Source organism: Bufo gargarizans, chromosome 1, assembly GCF_014858855.1.
Source record: "Bufo gargarizans isolate SCDJY-AF-19 chromosome 1, ASM1485885v1, whole genome shotgun sequence".
In the NCBI taxonomy this organism is placed as follows: domain Eukaryota; kingdom Metazoa; phylum Chordata; class Amphibia; order Anura; family Bufonidae; genus Bufo; species Bufo gargarizans.
In genome coordinates, this window is record NC_058080.1 from 243,624,617 (window position 1) to 243,644,798 (window position 20,182).

General features: G+C 47.3%; 1 protein-coding gene across 1 annotated transcript; it reads left to right on the plus strand.

Annotated features, from left to right (window-relative positions):
- Positions 1-4,087: 4,087 nt before the first annotated feature.
- Positions 4,088-17,840, plus strand: C1H4orf54 (chromosome 1 C4orf54 homolog). The gene is made up of 2 exons (XM_044302363.1): positions 4,088-9,060; positions 17,120-17,840. The coding sequence occupies exon 1, from the start codon at positions 4,580-4,582 to the stop codon at positions 9,050-9,052; it is 4,473 nt and encodes a 1,490-aa protein (XP_044158298.1). The 5' UTR covers positions 4,088-4,579; the 3' UTR covers positions 9,053-9,060; positions 17,120-17,840.
- Positions 17,841-20,182: the final 2,342 nt, after the last annotated feature.

Sequence of the window (20,182 nt, forward strand, 5' to 3'; positions counted from 1 at the left end):
AGAAAGTATTATTGCCTTTATTTCAGTCCTGTGTGGCCATATCCTGAAAGGGAATACTTCTGATGATTACCTATGACAAAAGATTCTAACATCATGTGAAGTCATGGGCATTGCGGGTGCGTTGCGGGACAAGATGCGGGTGCGTTGCGGGAAAATGTGGGATTTTTCAGCGCAAGTGCAAAGCGTTTTAATGCGAGCGCGTGAGAAAAATCGGCATGTTTGGTACTTCTTCACAGAAGTTTGGGTTTGGGATCGGTGTTGTGTAGATTTTAATATTTTCCCTTATAACATGGTTATAAGGGAAAATAATAGCATTCTTAATACAGAATGCATAGTAAATTAGGGATGGAGGGGTTAAAAAAATAAATAAAAAATTAAAGGGACACTGACAGGGCCAATAAGCATAGTGAGGTATATATATGGCAGTACAGGTCTTATAATGGGTATTACAATCATCTAAGTATCCCCCCTGTCCACATTATACATACAGTAAACTTAAGTTTTATAACCTGCTCCAACGGTCTTCAATCTGCCCAAGGGGCAGCGTTTCACCTCTCTTGCGCCCAGCCAGCCTCCCCAACTGCCGCTTTGAAGCGCCGCCCAGCTCATGAATATTCAGTTTGCTGGGCGGCTTCTGCGGTCCCCGCTCTGAAGCGCTGCGCTTAACAGTGCCCGGCGCATGCGTCGGATCTTGTGAAGTCCGGTACAGTAAGTGCCGCCCAGCTCATCAATATTCACTTCGCTGGGCGGCGCTTACTGTCTCCGACTTCACAAGATCCGGCGCATGCGCAGGGCACTGTTCAGCGCAGCGCTTCAGAGCAGGGACCGCAGAAGCCGCCCAGCAAACTGAATATTCATGAGCTGGGCGGCGCTTCAAAGCGGCAGTTGGGGAGGCTGGCTGGGCGCAAGAGAGGTGAAACGCTGCCCCTTGGGCAGATTGAAGACCGTTGGAGCAGGTTATAAAACTTAAGTTTACTGTATGTATAATGTGGACAGGGGGGATACTTAGATGATTGTAATACCCATTATAAGACCTGTACTGCCATATATATACCTCACTATGCTTATTGGCCCTGTCAGTGTCCCTTTAATTTTTTATTTATTTTTTTAACCCCTCCATCCCTAATTTACTATGCATTCTGTATTAAGAATGCTATTATTTTCCCTTATAACCATGTTATAAGGAAAAATATTAAAATCTACACAACACCGATAACAAAACCCGAACTTCTGTGAAGAAGTCCGGGTTCAGATCTGGGTACCAAACATGCCAATTTTTCTCACGCGCATGCACAACGCATTAAAACGTTTTGCACTGGCGCTAAAAAATCAATCATTTCCCGCAACGGACCTGCATCTTTTTCCGCAACGCCCGTGTGAACCCAGCCTAAAGGGGTTGTCAGACTAAGGGCTCATGCACACAGCCGTTCCATGAATTTGTGACCGTTTGCAGTTTCTGCAGACGAATGCAGACCCATTCAACTTCAATTGGTCTGTGATCGGTTCGCACCACAAAAAAATTGAATATGTTCTATATTTTTATGGTGCGGATGCACGGAGAGAAATCCCATGGAAGCACTCAAATGAATGGGTCCGCATCTGTGATGTGGTGCAAAAACGGCCAGGGCCTGTATATTGCGGACCTGCTGTTTGCAACGGCCATGTTCATGAGCTCTTAATAAAAAAAATATGAAGACAGCAATTGTGATAAAATATAAAAGGTATACTTCTCTGATTCGAAGCTGTGTGTGCCTGAGCTGGAGTCGTTCTCATCTCTATTCCAAAAACCTACTGGTAGGTGGAAGCCCCTACTATGCCCCTGCATATTTCTGGCAAATATTCTGGCAAATAACCCCCCTCTTCCACTTTCTGGGAAAAACTATTTTCAATATACTATATGTAATGTACTACCATTATCTGGAACGGCTGGATACAGCGCCGTTCCTGTAACCAGTGGGGGTCCCTGCGGTGTGGCCCCCTAGAATTCAGGCACTTATTACCTATACTGTGCATAGCTGATAAATGTTGATCCTGGGACAACTCCTTTAAAGGATATCCATGGGATAGGTGATCAGAGACTGATCGCTGGAGGCTGGGACCATCACCAATCATGTCCTCCGCTTTAAAGGAGAGGAGGTTCAATTCTGCTGCTCTATTCAATGTCTATGTGACTAAGATAACCATCTCTGTACTCGGCTATCTCCATCAGTCCAAAAGCGATCCCCAGGAGCGACCACCCCTCCATTCAAACAGGGAAACCCTGTTCATGTGATTGGTTGGGGTTGCAGCAGTGTGACCTTTACCCTGGGTTCACACCTGAGTGATTCGCGATGGAGCGCTCTGTATGCGCGATTGTACCGGCGTTTGCAATCGCGCATACAGAGACAAGCGAACGCCCATTGTCGCGCGAAACTCTATGTATGGGAACGCGCGAAAAGACGCCCCAAAGAAGCTCATGTATTTCTTGGGGCGTCGGGCGTTTTACAGCACGATCGTACGCGCTGTAAAACGCCCAGGTGAGAACCATGCCCATAGGGAATCATTGGTTTCTCCTTCTTGAGCGTTTTACAGCGCGTAGGAACGCGCTGTAAAACGCTCAGGTGTGAACCCAGGGTCAGAGATCAGACACTTATTAGGCTACTTTCACACATGCGTCAAAGAAATCCTGCGGGCTGTTCTAGCAGAGAACTTCCACGTATCCAGCATAGCCGGATAGTGCTGTGTGCCTGCCGGGCCCCATTGACTGTCATGGGATGTGGCAGAGCATACCAACTGGGATCCCGTCTGACAAAAATGGCTGTTTTTGACGTGGTGTATCCATGCATATATGCCGGGAAGCAGCCACATCCCATAATCAATGGCACGCGGCACTATCCGGCTATGCTGGATCCAGAGTGCTCTGGCAGGATGTTCAAGATCAGCATGGCTTTCTTATGATAGTAAGGAGGGGGTTAACATAAAGCTACTAGGGGCCAATGCAAATCTGTAAGGAGGCCCGACAAGACTGGTGTCTTCATATGTGGCTGAGGGGCCTCCGGGTGCTACTGCTAGTTCTGCATGCCGTACAGCTACAGTACTGGCTGATGCCATCACTTACTGGTGGTCGCACTGCTAAGACCCGGCTACCGGTACCTATAGGCTGCGGCACTCCTTCACAGCACAGTACCAGTCCTGAGATGCCGGAATGTTCCCATATCAGCGTCTATGGAAAACTCTTGCAGTAAAGCTTCTGGGTCACAGATTTTACTATTCGTCTTTTCTAGTGTTGAGCCAATTAAGGTATCCAAAGTGGACTTCGATCCGAATTTCAGGGAAAATCTGATTCGCCACAAAGCTGAATTTCCTTGTTCTTCGTGGGAACGAATTGATTTTCCCTGAAATGGGGTAAAAAAATAAAATCATACTCATCTCATCCATTTGACCGGAAAGACTCTGCCGCTGCCATCTTGATTGAAGATCCAGAGCCAAATCTCGCATGGCGCGTTATGATGTCATCACATTAGCCAGCGTGGTGACGTCATACGTGAGATTTCGTGCAGGATCTTCAAGCAAGATGGCATACTCACCTCATCCATTTGATTGAGAAGAGGCCGCCGCCACCATCTTGATTGAAGATCCCGCACGAAATCTGCTGACGTGATGACGTCATAACGTGCCGTGTGAAATTTCGCTCTGGATCTTCAATCAAGAAGGCGACGGCGGGCTGCTTTCGATCAAATGGATGAGGTGAGTATGCCATCTTGCTTGAAGATCCCGCACAAAATCTCACGTATGACGTCACCACGCTGGCTTATGATGACGTCATAACGCGCCGTGCTCTGGATCTTCAATCAAGATGGTGGCGGCGGGCTCTTCGTGATCAAATGGATGAGGTATGATTTTATTTATTATAGACTTTAATATTAATGTCAGCGATGGACGCTGCATCTGACGGTACAATCAGAAGGGGGCGGCGCCATCGCCGCTCCCGTCATTGCACCCACTGCTTACAAAGAACTGCACTTCGTCACGAAGATTTTTATTTTTTTTTATTCGGTGAAGTAGCCGAATCAAATTTTCAAGAACTTCGCTCAGCTCTAGTCTTTTCTCATTGAGGTCTCAGGGCATGGAAAATGCCCAGTCCGCGTATTTTACACAAGAAACGAGCGCCGTCTTGCTAGAATTGGTCATTTTTGAGAATTTTTTCGTTTTTTCTGGATCCTCGGAATTCAGGTGGATTAAATGAGTGCATGGCTAGCAATCTTCCAGCCCTCTCCTTCCCCCCATGGAGTCTAGTGTCAGGATTTTCTAGGAAAGCTGATACTGGGAATTCTCCCATGCCCCAGCTTTTCAGTAGGACCTGGGTGAAGGCTGAACATGCCCAGAGGGCGGATGGTGGGACAATGCTGCACACTACAAAGGGACAAAGACATAAAGCACATGTCTGCCCCCTCATGTGTCACACTCAATGTCACTGAAACCCTCTCAGGGTGACGTATGAATCCCATTCAGGAAAAGAAGAATTTCCCATCTGCATTGCCTTCATTTCTGGGGCCAGTCAGGCTGACAGCTACACGCCTGGCACACACGGGCAGCAGCCATGCAACAGGCGGGCAGCGCGGACATGGAGAGCCTGAAGACGGTGGCACAGCCGGAGGCAGGGTATGTGGAAATCCCGGTGCCAGCGCAGGGCAGAGCGGCTGGCACGGCGGGGCTCACCGTCACTCTCAGCGCTGTGGGGAGAAGGCAGAGTCCCGGGCACACAGCGCCTGACCAGCCGGCCAGCTGTGAGGGCACCGCGTCCTACCCGTCCCCTCTTATGCCCTGTGCCAACGACGAGGCGCACTACATCACCACCCACGAAATCCAGCTCTGCGAGGCAGACCAGGAGCCCGACTACCCTGACTTTGGGCTGGCCCCATCCACTTGGAGTGAGCCGGCGGACAGCGCCCCCTGCAGCTTCTTGGAATACGCCTCGTTTGACAGCCAGGGGGGCACCCCGACCGACGAGGACTGCAGCTACTACTTGAGCACTGCCAGTGATCCCAACCCCACAGACAGCCTGGGCAGCACCGAGCTGGTCAGCACCTACTCGGAGAGCGAGCCATCCCCCAGCAGCAGCAGGAGCAGCACCAAGAGCAGGCTGGACGAGTCCAAGGCAGGGATCTCCAAAGGACAGATCCTCCTATCAATCAAGACCGCATCCAAGGCTATAAATGAGCCTAGCAACATCCTGAGCAACCAAAACAGCGCCCCTGCTGATGCCAAGCATGATCCAGACATGAGCTACTGCCTGTCCACAGCCACCGGCGGCAAGGCTCTGCAGCAGTACCACTGCCACCCTTACTCCCAGGCAGCGGACGCCCACAGGCTGGTGGCCATACCGGCAAGACTCCAGGCTCGCAGCGGGGTCCATGCAGGCATTTCCAGCGGAGCTTCCAGCGCAGTCAGCGAGCTAGATGATGCCGACAAGGAGGTGCGGAACCTGACCTCCAGGGCTTTCCGCAGCCTGGCTTATCCCTACTTTGAAGCCATCAACTTCAGCTCCAGCGAGTCCACCACGTCTCTGTCCGACCAGAACATAGGGATAAACAGCTGGTCCACCTACCTGGACTGGAAAGGAGGGTCTTTCCTCTCGCAGAAAGCAGAGAAGACCCTGCACCAGCACTCAGCCACTTCCAACTTTGGACTGAAGAAGATAGGCAAGGATGAAAGCAAGGAGCAGCAGGTGTATGTGCAAGCCAACAAGTCTGAGACCAAGGCTTTCGAGCTGGTGGTCAGCGAGGTGGCAGAGAAGCGGGCAAACCCAGCAAGCTCCTCCAAGCGCATCCAGTCTGGATCCAGGATCGTAACGTTGACCGAGACCCTAAATATCAGCAGCAGTAATGTGAAGGCTAGTGCTGCCGCCGGGAAGGAGCGAGTCAGCAAGCAGGCAAGCACTGATCATGCTCCAGGCTCGGCTGGCACAGATGGAGTTACAGAGAACCTGCCAAGAGACCGTGCTGCCCCGAGTCTGGAGGTGAACAAGCTGAGCGGCAGCACTCTGGTAGAAGCCATGGAGGGCACCCACAAATCCAAGTACGCCTCAAGCCTGCTGAAAAACATCATCTCCAAAAAAATGCGTCGGGAGCAGGAGTTCAAGATGGAAAGAGGGGAGCTCAACGACACCTCCCAAAAAGCGGTCTCCAAAGACAGCGAAGGAGCTAAGGAGAAGGGTCTGCAGAGGCAGAACTCCAAGTTCTCCGAGGCAGGCTCTGACTTTACCCTGGTCAGCAGTGAGGATCTGGGGGAGCTTTTTGAGGCCAAATCAGCGACTAATAAAGATGTGACTTCTTTAGATAATAAACGAATGTCACCCTTTGAGACCCACCGAGAAGAAAGCATATGTGAGATGAAGAAGACAGCATCGGAGACCATGAAGAGTATCTTTCTCCGAAGTCAGAACAGCGCCTTCAGGTCGTGGAAGGAGAAGGAAATAGAAAAGATGGAAAAGAAAATCGAGGAGAATGTGGCAAAAGCAAGAAGGATAAAGATCCCACTAGAAAGGGACTGGAGAGCAGAGTTAGGAGAAATCTCTTCTGTGCAGTCCACCAAGATGTCCCGGCTGTATGTCCCTGGCATACAACACACTCCAAAAGAGAAGCAGGTGGAGAAGCAAGCTACAAAGTACTCTGTGTCTACCTATGCCCACCAGACCTGCTTCAGCCGCAATGAGAATGAAATCAAGAGTGAAAAACTCCATATCTTGGAGGCTTCAGTGAGCAGGTTGACCCCCAGGATCACCCCCAAGCCTCAGGAGATTAAACTAAAGCTAGGATTATCCACAGAGAATAAAGATAGCCCATTTAACATTGCCAAGCTGCTGACTCCAAACCTAGCAGCCAGTGCTGCCAGTCTGTCCAAAGCTGCAGAAGACCTCAGAAATCAAGTCCCTTCCAGAGCTGAAGTTCTGGAGAAAATGCCCCAGTTCCTTGTAAGAGATGTAAGAGAGGCCAAACCCAAAGCACAAGGAGCTATTCACCAGGTGAGGGACGTCAGAAAGCTGCTGAAAAGCTCCTATAGTCATGACACTGGTGAAGGCAGCGACAGGGGCAGTGTAATGTCCGACCACAGCGCCACAGACCCCAAGTCAAAGCAGAACAAGAGGTCCTCCTCATTGTCCCCCATTGTAATCACCTGCCAGGCTGTGAAGAACAAAGAAGGAGAAAAGGATAGCCCATCAGACAATGCCATGGAGAAAGGTCTATCTCCTGCAGACACTGTCTTGGTACACCGGGCATCTGGCAGGTTGCCGGTGGCCACCATTGCACCCAATAAAACAGGACCCAGGATTCCAGTGGTAAAGATCGTATCTAAGGCCTCTAAGTGGAAGCAGGAGAAGCCAAAGGAGCCTGAGGTAAAGCCTGAGTCCAAGTCCCCGCAGTCTAAGGCAGCTCTGGAGAAGCTTACCGCTGCAGTGAAGACCATGGAGCAGCTCTATGTGTTTGACAAGAAAGAATGGAAGCGCAAAGATGAAGTGCAACCGCTCAAAGGCAGCCATGTGCTCTCCATGATTGCCTGCCACGAAGCTTCCATCGACAGAAAGGCGGCGGAAGAAGCCAGGCCTATGGCTGAGATCACCCGCAAAGCATCCGTCCCCCTGGTCAGCAAAGCGGCTGAGCCGCTGGTTCGCCGCAATTCTCACCCAGGTGTGGACAGGAACCCCACTAAGCTTCCACTAACCAAGGAGAGCAAGGCACCAGCCAAGACATTTCAGGTGTCCAGGTTCACAGAAGGCAAGAAGCAGGAACAACAGCAGACTAACCCATGTACTAGAGCCGGTTCCAAAAACGTTAATGTGCTCACTGTGAGCGCCACCCCGGCCAAGAGCAAGCAACAGAGCCTGGAGTCCACCCTCAATACCAAAAACACCCGACCACAACCTCCCACCACCCTTAAGATCCCTGGCATGTCCACAGAGGAGCCCAAGAAGACTGAAGTGCAGCCGCCTTCTCTGGTGCGCAAAGCCAGTGCTGATTTTGAAAACTACCTCACCATCCCGGTAAAGACAGCAGCAGATGCAAAACCTCCAGTAAGCATCCGGGAACCACTGGCCAACAACCGAGACATAGGTACTGGAGAGAACACTAGCAATACCAAAGAAGTCACCCCGAGCACTAAAGACAGCAGCACACACAGCACTGCCAACAGCCGAGAGACTACCAGTATTATCCGGGAAGCTGCAGCCACAGTCCGGGAAGCTGCAGCTCTGTGCACCCTCCCTCCATTCAGCACCAAGACACAAGCATCCAGCCCCAAGAGTCCCATCAAAGCGCCAAGAGACTGGAGCAACAAGGTGAAAGAGGGTGTCCAACCTACCAGAGCAGCTTCAGCAGGCTCTGAACCTCAGACTCCTGACTCTGTCCCACCAGCTGCAATCTATCATCACCCACTGCCACCAGTAGCCATGGCAATGCCCACTGCCCAAGGCCCTATCTATTACTCCCCTCCTTTGACCTCAGCCACTCCAGCAGAGATGTACCCCCAGACCCAGAGAAAGATGTTGGTAGATCTAGCTACAGGACAGTATTACTTAGTGGACACTCCTGTGCAACCAGTCAAAAGGAGACTCTTTGACCCAGAAACTGGACAGTATGTTGATGTTCCTGTTCCCCCTCCTCCTGTTACCCCAGTGCCCCTTCATATGCCACAACTAGCCCTTAGCCCTGGTGCATATGGAACTGCTTACATGTTTTATCCAGGTTTTTTACCCACTCCTCCAACTGCTGTTCTTCCTCCAAACACTCTACAAACTCAACTTTCCAATCCAGGCAGTGAACAATCCTATGAAATGCCAGTAATGGAGGGATCCCAGCTTGGAGATTTGGGTATGGCTGATAGCCCCTACTATTTAGCTACCGGGTCTTCAACTGCCAATTCATCAATAGGACAAGCCACTAATATCAGAAGAGGATCCATAGGCTGCCCAGATGGAAAACAGATGATCAGCATGTTCTCTCAACCTGGGCCCAGGATTGTGGCTCCACCATCCTTTGATGGCACCACCATGCGTTTTGTCGTGGAGCACAGATGAATGCTCAGGTAAACTTGTTCTACCTCAAATTTGTCAGATTTTATAGTTTATGTTGTTTAGGTCGACAAATTCTATGAGAACAAGAGAGATGCAGTGTGTAAACCACTTCTTTTACTGCACACAACACATTATCATGCCCTAAATTTCTACCTTAAAGAGGTTCTCTGGGAATAATACCTTTTTTTAATCTAATGCCTGCAGTCTGCCTCTGTAAAAAGTAGATTTGTACTTGCCTGTTTTCTCGCCAACTCCAGTCCTCCGCTCTGGGTCCTATATGTACTGTACATGTTCCAGCGCTACATGAGCATGGTCACATGCTCCACTATCTCTGGGTCCTACATGTACTGTACATGTTCCAGTGCTACATGAGCATGGTCACATGCTCCACTATCTCTGGGTCCTACATGTACTGTACATGTTCCAGTGCTACATGAGCATGGTTACATGCTCCACTATCTCTGGGTCCTACATGTACTGTATATGTTCCAGTGCTACATGAGCATGGTCACATGCTCCACTATCTCTGGGTCCTACATGTACTGTACATGTTCCAGTGCTACATGAGCATGGTCACATGCTCCACTATCTCTGGGTCCTACATGTACTGTACATGTTCCAGTGCTACATGAGCATGGTCACATGCTCCACTATCTCTGGGTCCTACATGTACTGTACATGTTCCAGTGCTACATGAGCATGGTCACATGCTGCACTATCTCTGGGTCCTACATGTACTGTACATGTTCCAGCGCTACATGAGCATGGTCACATGCTCCACTATCTCTGGGTCCTACATGTACTGTACATGTTCCAGTGCTACATGAGCATGGTCACATGCTCCACTATCTCTGGGTCCTACATGTACTGTACATGTACCATGTCCATACAGCGGCTGATGTGGACAGTCTAGAGACAGGAACATGGACATCCAGTAGCCATAGTGGAGGACCAGAGTGGCAGGATGCAGGTGGCACTGGCGTTTTGGCTTTCTGTTTGTGAGATCAGTTCAGGGCTCTCACAAGCGGTCCAAAACGGATCAGTTTTGCCCTAATGCATTCTGAATGGATAAGGATCTGCTCAGAATGCATCAGTTTTCCTCCTTTATGTCTCTATCCCGCTCTGGAGGCGGACAACAAAACGCTGCCTGCAGTGGAGCATGTGACTCCTGCAGCGTTTTGGTGTCTGCCTGATGATGCGGAGGCAAACGTCCTGGCACACAATGTAAGTCAATGGGGACGGATCCGTTTGCACTGACACAATATGGCACAATAGAAAACTTGGCTATGTTACAGATAATACAAACGGATCCGTTCTGAACGGATGCATGCGGTTGTATTATCTGAACTGAAGCGTTTGTGCATATCCATGACGGATCCGCATCCGAGTGTGAAAGTAGCCTAAGTATGACACTTCTTTACAGACGCAGACTGTGGGCATTAGATAAAAAGTCATTATTCACGGAAAACCCCTTTAACGATTAAAGGGAATTCGTCATGTTAAGGTTGCTGTCCAATTTACTAACATCATATTGTACAGCAGGAGGAGCCGAGCAGATTGATATATGGTTTTATGAAAAAATATTCAGTAAAACTTGTCATTTATTAATTGAAATCCTTGCTCTGTATAATAGGTGTCCAGTGGGGATCTCGCTCAATGATTGACAGCCCCGTATACGTGTGCATAGGGACAGCTGTCCATCAGTGTATAGCATTGCCCACTGCACTCCAAAACCCAGAATGTCCCTGGATATTCAATGAATAAAATACAAGGTGCCCCGAATCTTTCCATATATCAATCTGTTCAGTATGCTCTATGTGACAGGTTCCCTTTATTACCATGATATGCTATATATGGGGGTGATATTTTGAGCACCGGCGCCTGGAGAATGGAAAGATGCCTTATGAATCTTAGGCTACTTTCACACTTGCCGCAGAGTGATCCGGCAAGCAGTTCTGTCACCGGAACTGCCTGCCGCATCCGGCAATCTGCATGCAAACGGACAACATTTGTAGACGGATCTGGATTCGGATCCGTCTCACAAATGCATTATTAGAACGGGTCTGTCTGTCATATGGACAAACGTATCCGTTTCTATTTTTTTTTCACATTTTTAAAGGTCTGCGCAGGTATTGATGACTTACCCTTAGGACAGGTGATCAGTATCATATCTGTGGGAATCTTCTCCAGCTATTGAGGGCCTATCCTTAGGACAGGTGATCAGTATCATATCTGTGGGAATCTGCTCCAGATATTGATGGCCTACCCTTAGGACAGGTGATCAGTATCATATCTGTGGGGATCAGCTCCAGATATTGATGACCTACCCTTAGGACAGGTGATCAGTATCATATCTGTGGGAATCTGCTCCAGATATTGATGGCCTACCCTTAGGACAGGTGATCAGTATCATATCTGTGGGGATCAGCTCCAGATATTGATGACCTATCCTTAGGACAGGTGATCAGTATCATATCTGTGGGAATCTGCTCCAGATATTGATGGCCTACCCTTAGGACAGGTGATCAGTATCATATCTGTGGGAATCTGCTCCAGATATTGATGGCCTACCCTTAGGACAGGTGATCAGTATCATATCTGTGGGGATCAGCTCCAGATATTGATGACCTATCCTTAGGACAGGTGATCAGTATCATATCTGTGGGAATCTGCTCCAGATATTGATGGCCTACCCTTAGGACAGGTGATCAGTATCATATCTGTGGGGATCAGCTCCAGATATTGATGACCTATCCTTAGGACAGGTGATCAGTATCATATCTGTGGGGATCTGCTCCAGATATTGATCAGAAATTGATCGCCTACCCTTAGGACAGGTAATCAGTATCATATCTGTGGGAATCCACTCCAGATATTGATGACCTATCCTTAGGACAGGTGATCAGTATCATATCTGTGGGAATCTGCTCCAGATATTGATGGCCTATCCTTAGGACAGGTGATCAGTATCATATCTGTGGGAATCCGCTCCAGATATTGATGACCTATTCTTAGGACAGGTGATCAGTATCATATCTGTGGAAATCCGCTCCAGATATTGATGAGCTATTCTTAGGACAGGTGATCAGTATCATATCTGTGGGAATCCGCTCCAGATATTGATGACCTATTCTTAGGACAGGTGATCAGTATCATATCTGTGGGAATCCGCTCCAGATATTGATGACCTATTCTTAGGACAGGTGATCAGTATCATATCTGTGGGGATCAGCTCCAGATATTGATGACCTATTCTTAGGACAGGTGATCAGTATCATATCTGTGGGGATCCGCTCCAGAAATTGATGGCATAGCCTTAGGACAGGTGACCACTATCATATCTGTGGGAATCCACTCCAGATATTGATAACCTATCCTTAGGACAGGTGATTAGTATCATATCTGTGGGAATCCACTCCAGATATTGATGGCCTATCCTTAGGACAGGTGATCACTATCATATCTGTGGGAATCCACTCCAGATATTGATGACCTATCCTTAGGACAGGTGATCAGTATCATTTATGTGGGGATCGGCTACAGATATTGATGGTCTATCCTTAGGACAGGTGATCAGTATCATATCTGTGGGGATCCGCTCCAGATATTCATGACCTTTCCTTAGGACAGGTGATCACTATCATATCTGTGGGAATCCGCTCCAGATATTGATGACCTATCCTTAGGACAGGTGATCAGTATCATATCTGTGGGATCCGCTCCAGATATTGCTGACCTATCCTTAGGACAGGTGATCAGTATTATATCTGTGGGGATCCGCTCCAGATATTGAGGACCTATCCTTAGGACAGGCGATCAGTATCATATCTGGGGGATCCGCTCCAGATATTGATGACCTATCGTTAGGACAGGTGATCAGTATTATATCTGTGGGAATCCACTCCAGATATTGATGACCTATCCTTAGGACAGGTGATCAGTATCATATATGTGGGGTCAGCTCCAGATATTGATGGTCTATCCTTAGGACAGGTGATCAGTATCATATCTGTGGGGATCCACTCCAGATATTGATGGTCTATCCTTAGGACAGATGATCACTATCATATCTGTGGGAATCCACTCCAGATATTGATCTCCTTTCCTTAGGACAGGCGATCAGTATCATATCTGTGGGGATCCGCTCCAGATATTGATTACCTATCATTAGGACAGGTGATCAGTATCATATCTGTGGGAATCTGCTCCAGATATTGATGACCTATCCTTAGGACAGGTGATCAGTATCATATCTGTGGGATCCGCTCCAGATATTGATGACCTACCCTTAGGACAGGTGATCAGTATTATATCTGTGGGGATCCGCTCCAGATATTGATGACCTAGCCTTAGGACAGGTGATCAGTATCATATCTGTGGGGATCCGCTCCAGATATTGATGACCTATCCTTAGGACAGGTGATCAGTAGTATCATATCTGTGGGAATATGCTCCAGATATTGATGACCTATCACAAGCTCCAGATATTGATCGTTCCTTAGGACAGGTGATCAGTATCGTATCTTGGGGATCCACTCCCAATATTGATGACCTATCCTTAGGACAGGTGATCAGTATCATATCTGTGGGGATCCGCCACCTGCCCCCCTGACGGTCAACTATTTCAGATAGCCACTGCATTGGAAACTATACGTACAGTGTACAGAGCTGGAGGCAGGGCACTGCATATGAATGGGAGCTAAGGTTCTGTACATGCACTCTGGAGACCACAGTATACAGAGCCTTCTGTAGATACCTACGGTTACAATGTTACATGTGAGATAGCTTTACTGGGTTATAATAGGTATCTTTTTATAAGGAACATAAAGAAACAATTTGAGCCAGTGCTAAAAAGACACATGTATTATTGCATGTTGATTAGGAATATCCCACAGTCTTTTGGATACAGCTCCTATAAAGATCTAGGGTTCTCCATTGTTACAGACTAAAAACCAACTTGTGTAGACTGACTCTGCAGTCCATTTCTTTCCAAGACCACTGTCACATAGTATTTTGCTGTGCCTGGCACAGTTATAAATTAGAAGAACCCTCCTGCCCCTGCAGTTACCTCCAGTGATGCCACTGTATAGGCATACACTTGTAGGGTCCCATTGTGAAAAAAGTATCTTGCACAATGTAAATTCTTTACTGGATGCTTTTCTACTGCACTATTCCATAGAGCAAAAAAGGTACTGGCCTGATGGAGGCAAGAAGGACACTGTTGTAGATTCCGTTGGATGATTTCCCAAATAGAAATCTACTCCATCCAAGGCCTGACATAGATTCCAGGTATAATTTACATTAACTGGTGTAAATTTTTAATACATGTGCCAGGTACGTAGCATAGGCCTCTCCCAGTTTTTAGCAATGTGGCAAATGTGGCATAAACACTTATGGTGAATGTAGAAAGATAAAGATGGTGCTGGCTCAGGAGCTGAGCTGGTGCCACGGCACTTGGGCGACTGCTGTGTTAGACAGGTGACACCCATGGGCAGTCTCGGATATAACTCTAATCATAGACACTTAACCCTTTAGATCCCTCAGTCAGTAGTGACTGAGGCATCTCAGTGGCTAGTCAGCGAGGGAACCCCATCTTGGCCCCCTTGTAAGCCCTGCCTTTGGCATGTTCAGGTCCTCTATGAGGATTAAAAATGTCCAAATTATTAAAATATAAAAGTATTTGTCCTGCGTGGTGAATGCTTTTACAGACAAGAAAAAAATCTAAATGCCTGAATAGCCATTTTTTGGTCACCTAACCCTCTCAAAAAAGTTCATAAAAAGTAATCAAAAAGTGCCAAACTACAACTTGCCCTCACACAGCTCTGTAGATGGAAATATAAAAAAGCTTTGGTTGTCAGAATATGACGACAAAAAGTAAATGTTTTTTCCAACTTTTTTTTTTAAGTATTAAAATATCGGCAAAAGTATACAAATTTGCTATCACTGTAATCATACTGAGCCACAGAATAAAGGTAACATGTCACCTAATCAGGAAGGAGAGGAAGGGGCTGGCAGAGGAAGCAGGAGGAGCGCGTGGCTGTAAATGTCTCAGATTCAGGGTCGTATTTACAATTAGGCACCTGAGGGCACATGCCTACGTGTCTGGAAGTTGGGAACCTGGAAATATGTGTACCTAAATGGCCGCTGCAAGTCCCCCTCCTGAGTTCAACTGTATTGCCATTATCAGGATGAAGATTCAGTTGAATACTACGATGGGTAATGGAAACCGATGTTTTCCCACCTTACCGTTCCACCTCATAGGTCCCAGGCCTAGTAGTAGACCTGAGGCCTATAAGTAGGGTTGCTGCCTTTAGTGCCCCCCATTAGAGCCACCCAGTAAGCGTAATGCCCCCATTAGTGCCCCCCAGTAAGAGTAATGCCCCCATTAGTGCCCCCAGTAAGAGTAATGCTCCCCATTAATGCCCCCCATTAAGAGTAATGTTCCCCATTAGTGCTCCCCAGTAAGAGTAATGCCCCCATTAGATTCCCCTTCTCTGTTTCTGCAACAAACAAAAAAAAGCACTCACCTCCTCCATTTTCTCGTGCTGCGGTGGACACTCCCTGCTGACTGTATGTGCATAGGACATGCTCTCCAGCGTGATGACATCTCCCAAGTCCTGTCCTCCAATCAGCAGCAAGTGTTCCCTGGCAAATAGCGCAGGCAAATAGAGAAGGTGAGTGCTTTTTCTTTCTTAATTAACACAAGTTGGGGGGAGATAAAGACTGTACTAATGAGCGCTCCGCAATGGAAGCGCTCATTAGTAACAGGCCTTGTAGGAAAATACCAGAAATTAATATTGCTGGTAGAAAAAAAATTACTGGCACAGGCAGGGCCACTAAAATACGGGCGAGATAACAGCTGGGTGGCAACCCTACCAATGAGGCAGTAAACCCAAGGGCGTCCCAGCATCCCAGACTGAAGGCCTAAAAAGGCCAGTACCCTGCATCACGGATGGTGGGGAACTAGACCAGATGAGTATTATTATTTTTTTCCCTTCACTGGCCACTTGGGGACATTACTACTGGTGAGGCACTGTGATACACGTTACCAGGAAAGGGGCACTGTGGGGCATATTACTACTGGGGTCCACTGTAGAGGGCATTACTACTGGGGAGGGGCACTGTGGGGAACATTACGACTGGGACACTGGGAGATATTACTCGTGGCACTATAGGAGGCATTATGGTGGGCACTATAGGGGAATATCAATTACTGGGGACTTGACCTGATAGGATGTATTCAGACTAGGGGGCACCAGCTATAAATACAACCCTGACTAGAGAAGACAACCCCTTTTGAGTTTCATAAATTGATTTGCAATGGAATAATATGCTCCGAAATTATTAATAGGTGAACACCTCTTTATGCATTTTGTGCACCTAGTGTTGTCTTTACACTAGGAAATGAAACTTACACCAGCTATGAGCAGGGAGAGATTTGTGCTGTTTTTTTGTGTCATTTTTTTGTCTTAAAACTGTTACAAAGCAGATGTGTCTATGGCTGTGTCTACTAAATAAATCTGAATTGGAGCTACTCCAAAGGTCGTTATTTTATTGCTCCCCCTAGTCTTCACCCCTTAACACCTATATAGGGATCTGGACTTCACTGCAGAGGAACTACCAGACAGCTACTTCTTGGAGTAGTCTCTGTTTAGTAGAATGCTGACTCATGGGGTGAAGGGACACTGGTGCAAAACACTTTAGGGATCAGGCAAAACTGTAGTCAGGAAAAAGCCAAGGTCGGGCAGACAGAGTTCATGCAACCCAAAGTCAGTCAGAGGGTCGGGCCAGACAGCTCAGGGTCATTACGTAGATCAGGCAGAGGTAATACAGCAAACAAGACACATAGCGCACATTTGTTGGAAACTAGGCTACTAGAACCTATTGCTCAGGCATCCTCTGACAGCGGAAGGTGGCGGAAATAATTAGATCTGGTGGCCAGCCATAGGTTAGGGAAAATTTTGGTGTGTGCCCTGGCCGAGCAGGATTCTCGGCACCGATATAATGTCTTGGTGTGACCAATAGTCTTGTTTTTCTCACGTTATGTTACTTTTCAATATCTCCTTACAGTGAATATATCTGCTGATTTGGACCAAGTTCCATGTTATGTTGCAGGATGTGGGACTTGCACAAAGTTTGGTGGGTTTTACGGAAGCCTACAAGATAAGCTTTGCACGCATGCTGCGAAACCAAGCGGCGAGTCGCTGAGTCAGAAGAGGAGGACAAACCACGGCTGATGGATTGTGTGAGTTTAGGTTTGCAGACTGTAGACTAGTTAGCCTAAGTGAGATGTCCACTGGAGCCCTGAGGTGGCGTTCTCATGAGTATTCTTCTCATAAGCTCTTATATGTATCTCTTTTTCTCAGTGTATTTTTGGAGTATGGATTATTGCAGAAAAATGTGGATCTGTTACATGAAAGCTTTGTTTGCATTGACATTACTGCTTTCAATGTATTACTGTTTTTATGTGCTTTCTGGTGCTAGGAACGTTATATGACTGATCTTTATACTGAAATTACTCGGACTGAGGCTCTTATGTGGGATTTCTAAGCTACAGACGGGTACCGCAGTCAGCTACGCCTTGTGCTACGAGATTCAGTTATCCCTATTACATCTGTCTATGGGGAGTCACATGGGTAATATCTTATGCCTTACTATATGCTCAATTACCTACAGTGACAAGCTGATTGTACCGTCTATGACATATGCAGATCATTTCTGGCATCTTAAAGGGCATCTGTCAGCAGACTTGTACCTATGAAACTGGCTGACCTGTTGTATGTGCGCTCGGCAGCTGAAGCCATCTGTGTTGGTCCCATGTTAAAAAAAATGATGTTTTAATATATGCAAATGAGCCTCTAGGAGCAACAGGGGCGTTGCCATTACACCTACAGGCTCTGCTGTCTCTGCAACTGCCGCACCCTCTGCACTTTGATGGACAGGGCCAAGTGTGATGACGTTTTCACTGCCTGGCCCTGTCGCGGCAGTCGCAGAGAGAACACAGCCTCTAGGTGTAATGGCAACGCCCCAATTGCTCCTAGTGGCTCATTTGCATGTAACAAAACATAAATGAAGGCACATAAGAACATGGGACCAACACAGATGGCTTCAGCTGCCAAGCACATATGTAACAGGTCAGCCAGTTTGATAGGTACAAATCTGCTGACAGATGCCCTTTAAGGCGTATTGCACACGACCATATGGCTTTTTCAGTGTTTTGCGGTCCACAAAAAACAAAATCCGCAAAAACTACGGATGGCATTCTGTTTTTTGCGGAATGGAACAGCTGGCCCCTAATAGAACAGTACAATCCTTGTCCGTTATGCGGACAATAAGGGCTCAAGCACACAAACGTTTTTTGTGTTCCGTATACGGACCGTATTTTGAGTCCGTATACGGTCCGTATAGGGAATCATTCATTTCAATGGGTCTGCAAAAGATGCGGACAGCACTCTGTGTGCTGTTCGCATCCGTTGCTCCGTTCTGTGACCCCGCAAAAATTATGAGGCATGTCCTATTCTTGTCCGTTTTGCGAACAAGAATAGACATCTCTATAATGGGCCTCCTGTTCCGTTGCGCAAATTGCAAGTCGTGTGCATGAGCCCTAATAGAACATGTTCTATCTTAGAAAGGAACGGAAATACGGAAACGGAATGCATACGGAGTACATTCTGTTTTTTGGAAGACCCATTGAAATGAATGGTTCCGTATTGCAGACCGCATTTGTGGATCCGAAATACACAGGTTCCGTTCCATGGTCATTTCTCATCACGGATGCGGACCCATTCATTTCAATGGGTCCGCAAATCCAGAGATGCGGAACGGTGTGTAACGGAACTATGGAACGGAACACTACGGAGTGCTTTCTGAGGTTCCATTCCGTGCTTCTGCACCGCAAAAATATAGAGCTTGCGGAACGGAGGGATTGCGGACCCATTCAAGTGAATGGGGCCGTGATCCCTATGCGGCTGCCACACGGCAGGTGCCCGTGCTTAGCGGACTGCAATTTGCGGTCCACAGCACGGGCATGGGCCTCACACGGTCGTGTGAACAAGCCCTAAACGGAAAAAAAAAAGGTTGTGTGCAAGAGGCCTAAAGTGTAGTTCGATGTTCTGCCGTGGCTTTATGTATGGTACAGGGGGTGCCCTATGGGCAGATGACCTGAGACATCTGTCTGTCTCCCGACATACTGTACATTGGTGAAACATTTTAAGGATGTCAATTCACAATGTACTGCCTGCAGCATACAAAATGCACTGAAATGCACTGGATTTGGTCTGTAGTATACTGTTAAATAACTGCATGGATATAACGGTGGCCATGCTGACTGCTAGTGGGAGCTATTACATGTATGAAGGATTCACCATGTTACTGGGACTCTGCTCTGTTACTGCTGGGCAGTACAGAACACAACGTCTAGATATTTTAGTGCAATGGGTGCTCAATGAAAACCTTCTTATACATTGTGGGGATTTGTAAAGTGATCCTCTACTATTCCGCTTCTGGCGTTATCTGTAGGACAGACTCTGTGAAGATAATAACGGGGGTCATGTAACTAAAGCTTATTCATTATGGAAGGAAAGCTATTTAATAATTGAATTCTTCACTGTTTTCAACACCTTTGCTTGCTGTTAGAGAATGGAAACCTTCTTGTTTACCTCCAGGGGCCGCCCTGATCATGTTCTGCTGATACAGCTACGCGGTTCGTTACAGTAGATACCCTACAAGCTTTGTATCGGCGTCATTGGGATAGGATCAGGATAGGCTTTTAGCATCTGAATCTAATTAAGTTGTTCCTGTTCTCTGAGAGCAAGCAGAGGTCTTCAAAATGGCGAGGAACAGCAACATAAAGTACTGTGTATTAGAAAGTTGTGATTTACCATAGCTAAAGGGAGCATTTTCAAAATGAACACCATGTTATAGAACTGCTTTTGTGGCATTTTATAAGTGTCATCTATCCACAACACAGGTGCTAATGTCTGATTGCTGGGGCCACACCATTTGGACCTCACACTATTATGTGATTCATAAGCTTTTAGTATTATTATGTCATGTAGAATCAATTAATTACTTAGACAGGTCAGTAGGTCCTCTTACACCCTAATACACCCTGGTAGTGTTCCATTAGAGAAG

Bases quoted from the DNA above. Each gene is read 5' to 3' on its own strand.
- C1H4orf54 (XM_044302363.1), top strand. From the start codon at position 4,580: ATGCAACAGGCGGGCAGCGCGGACATGGAGAGCCTGAAGACGGTGGCA.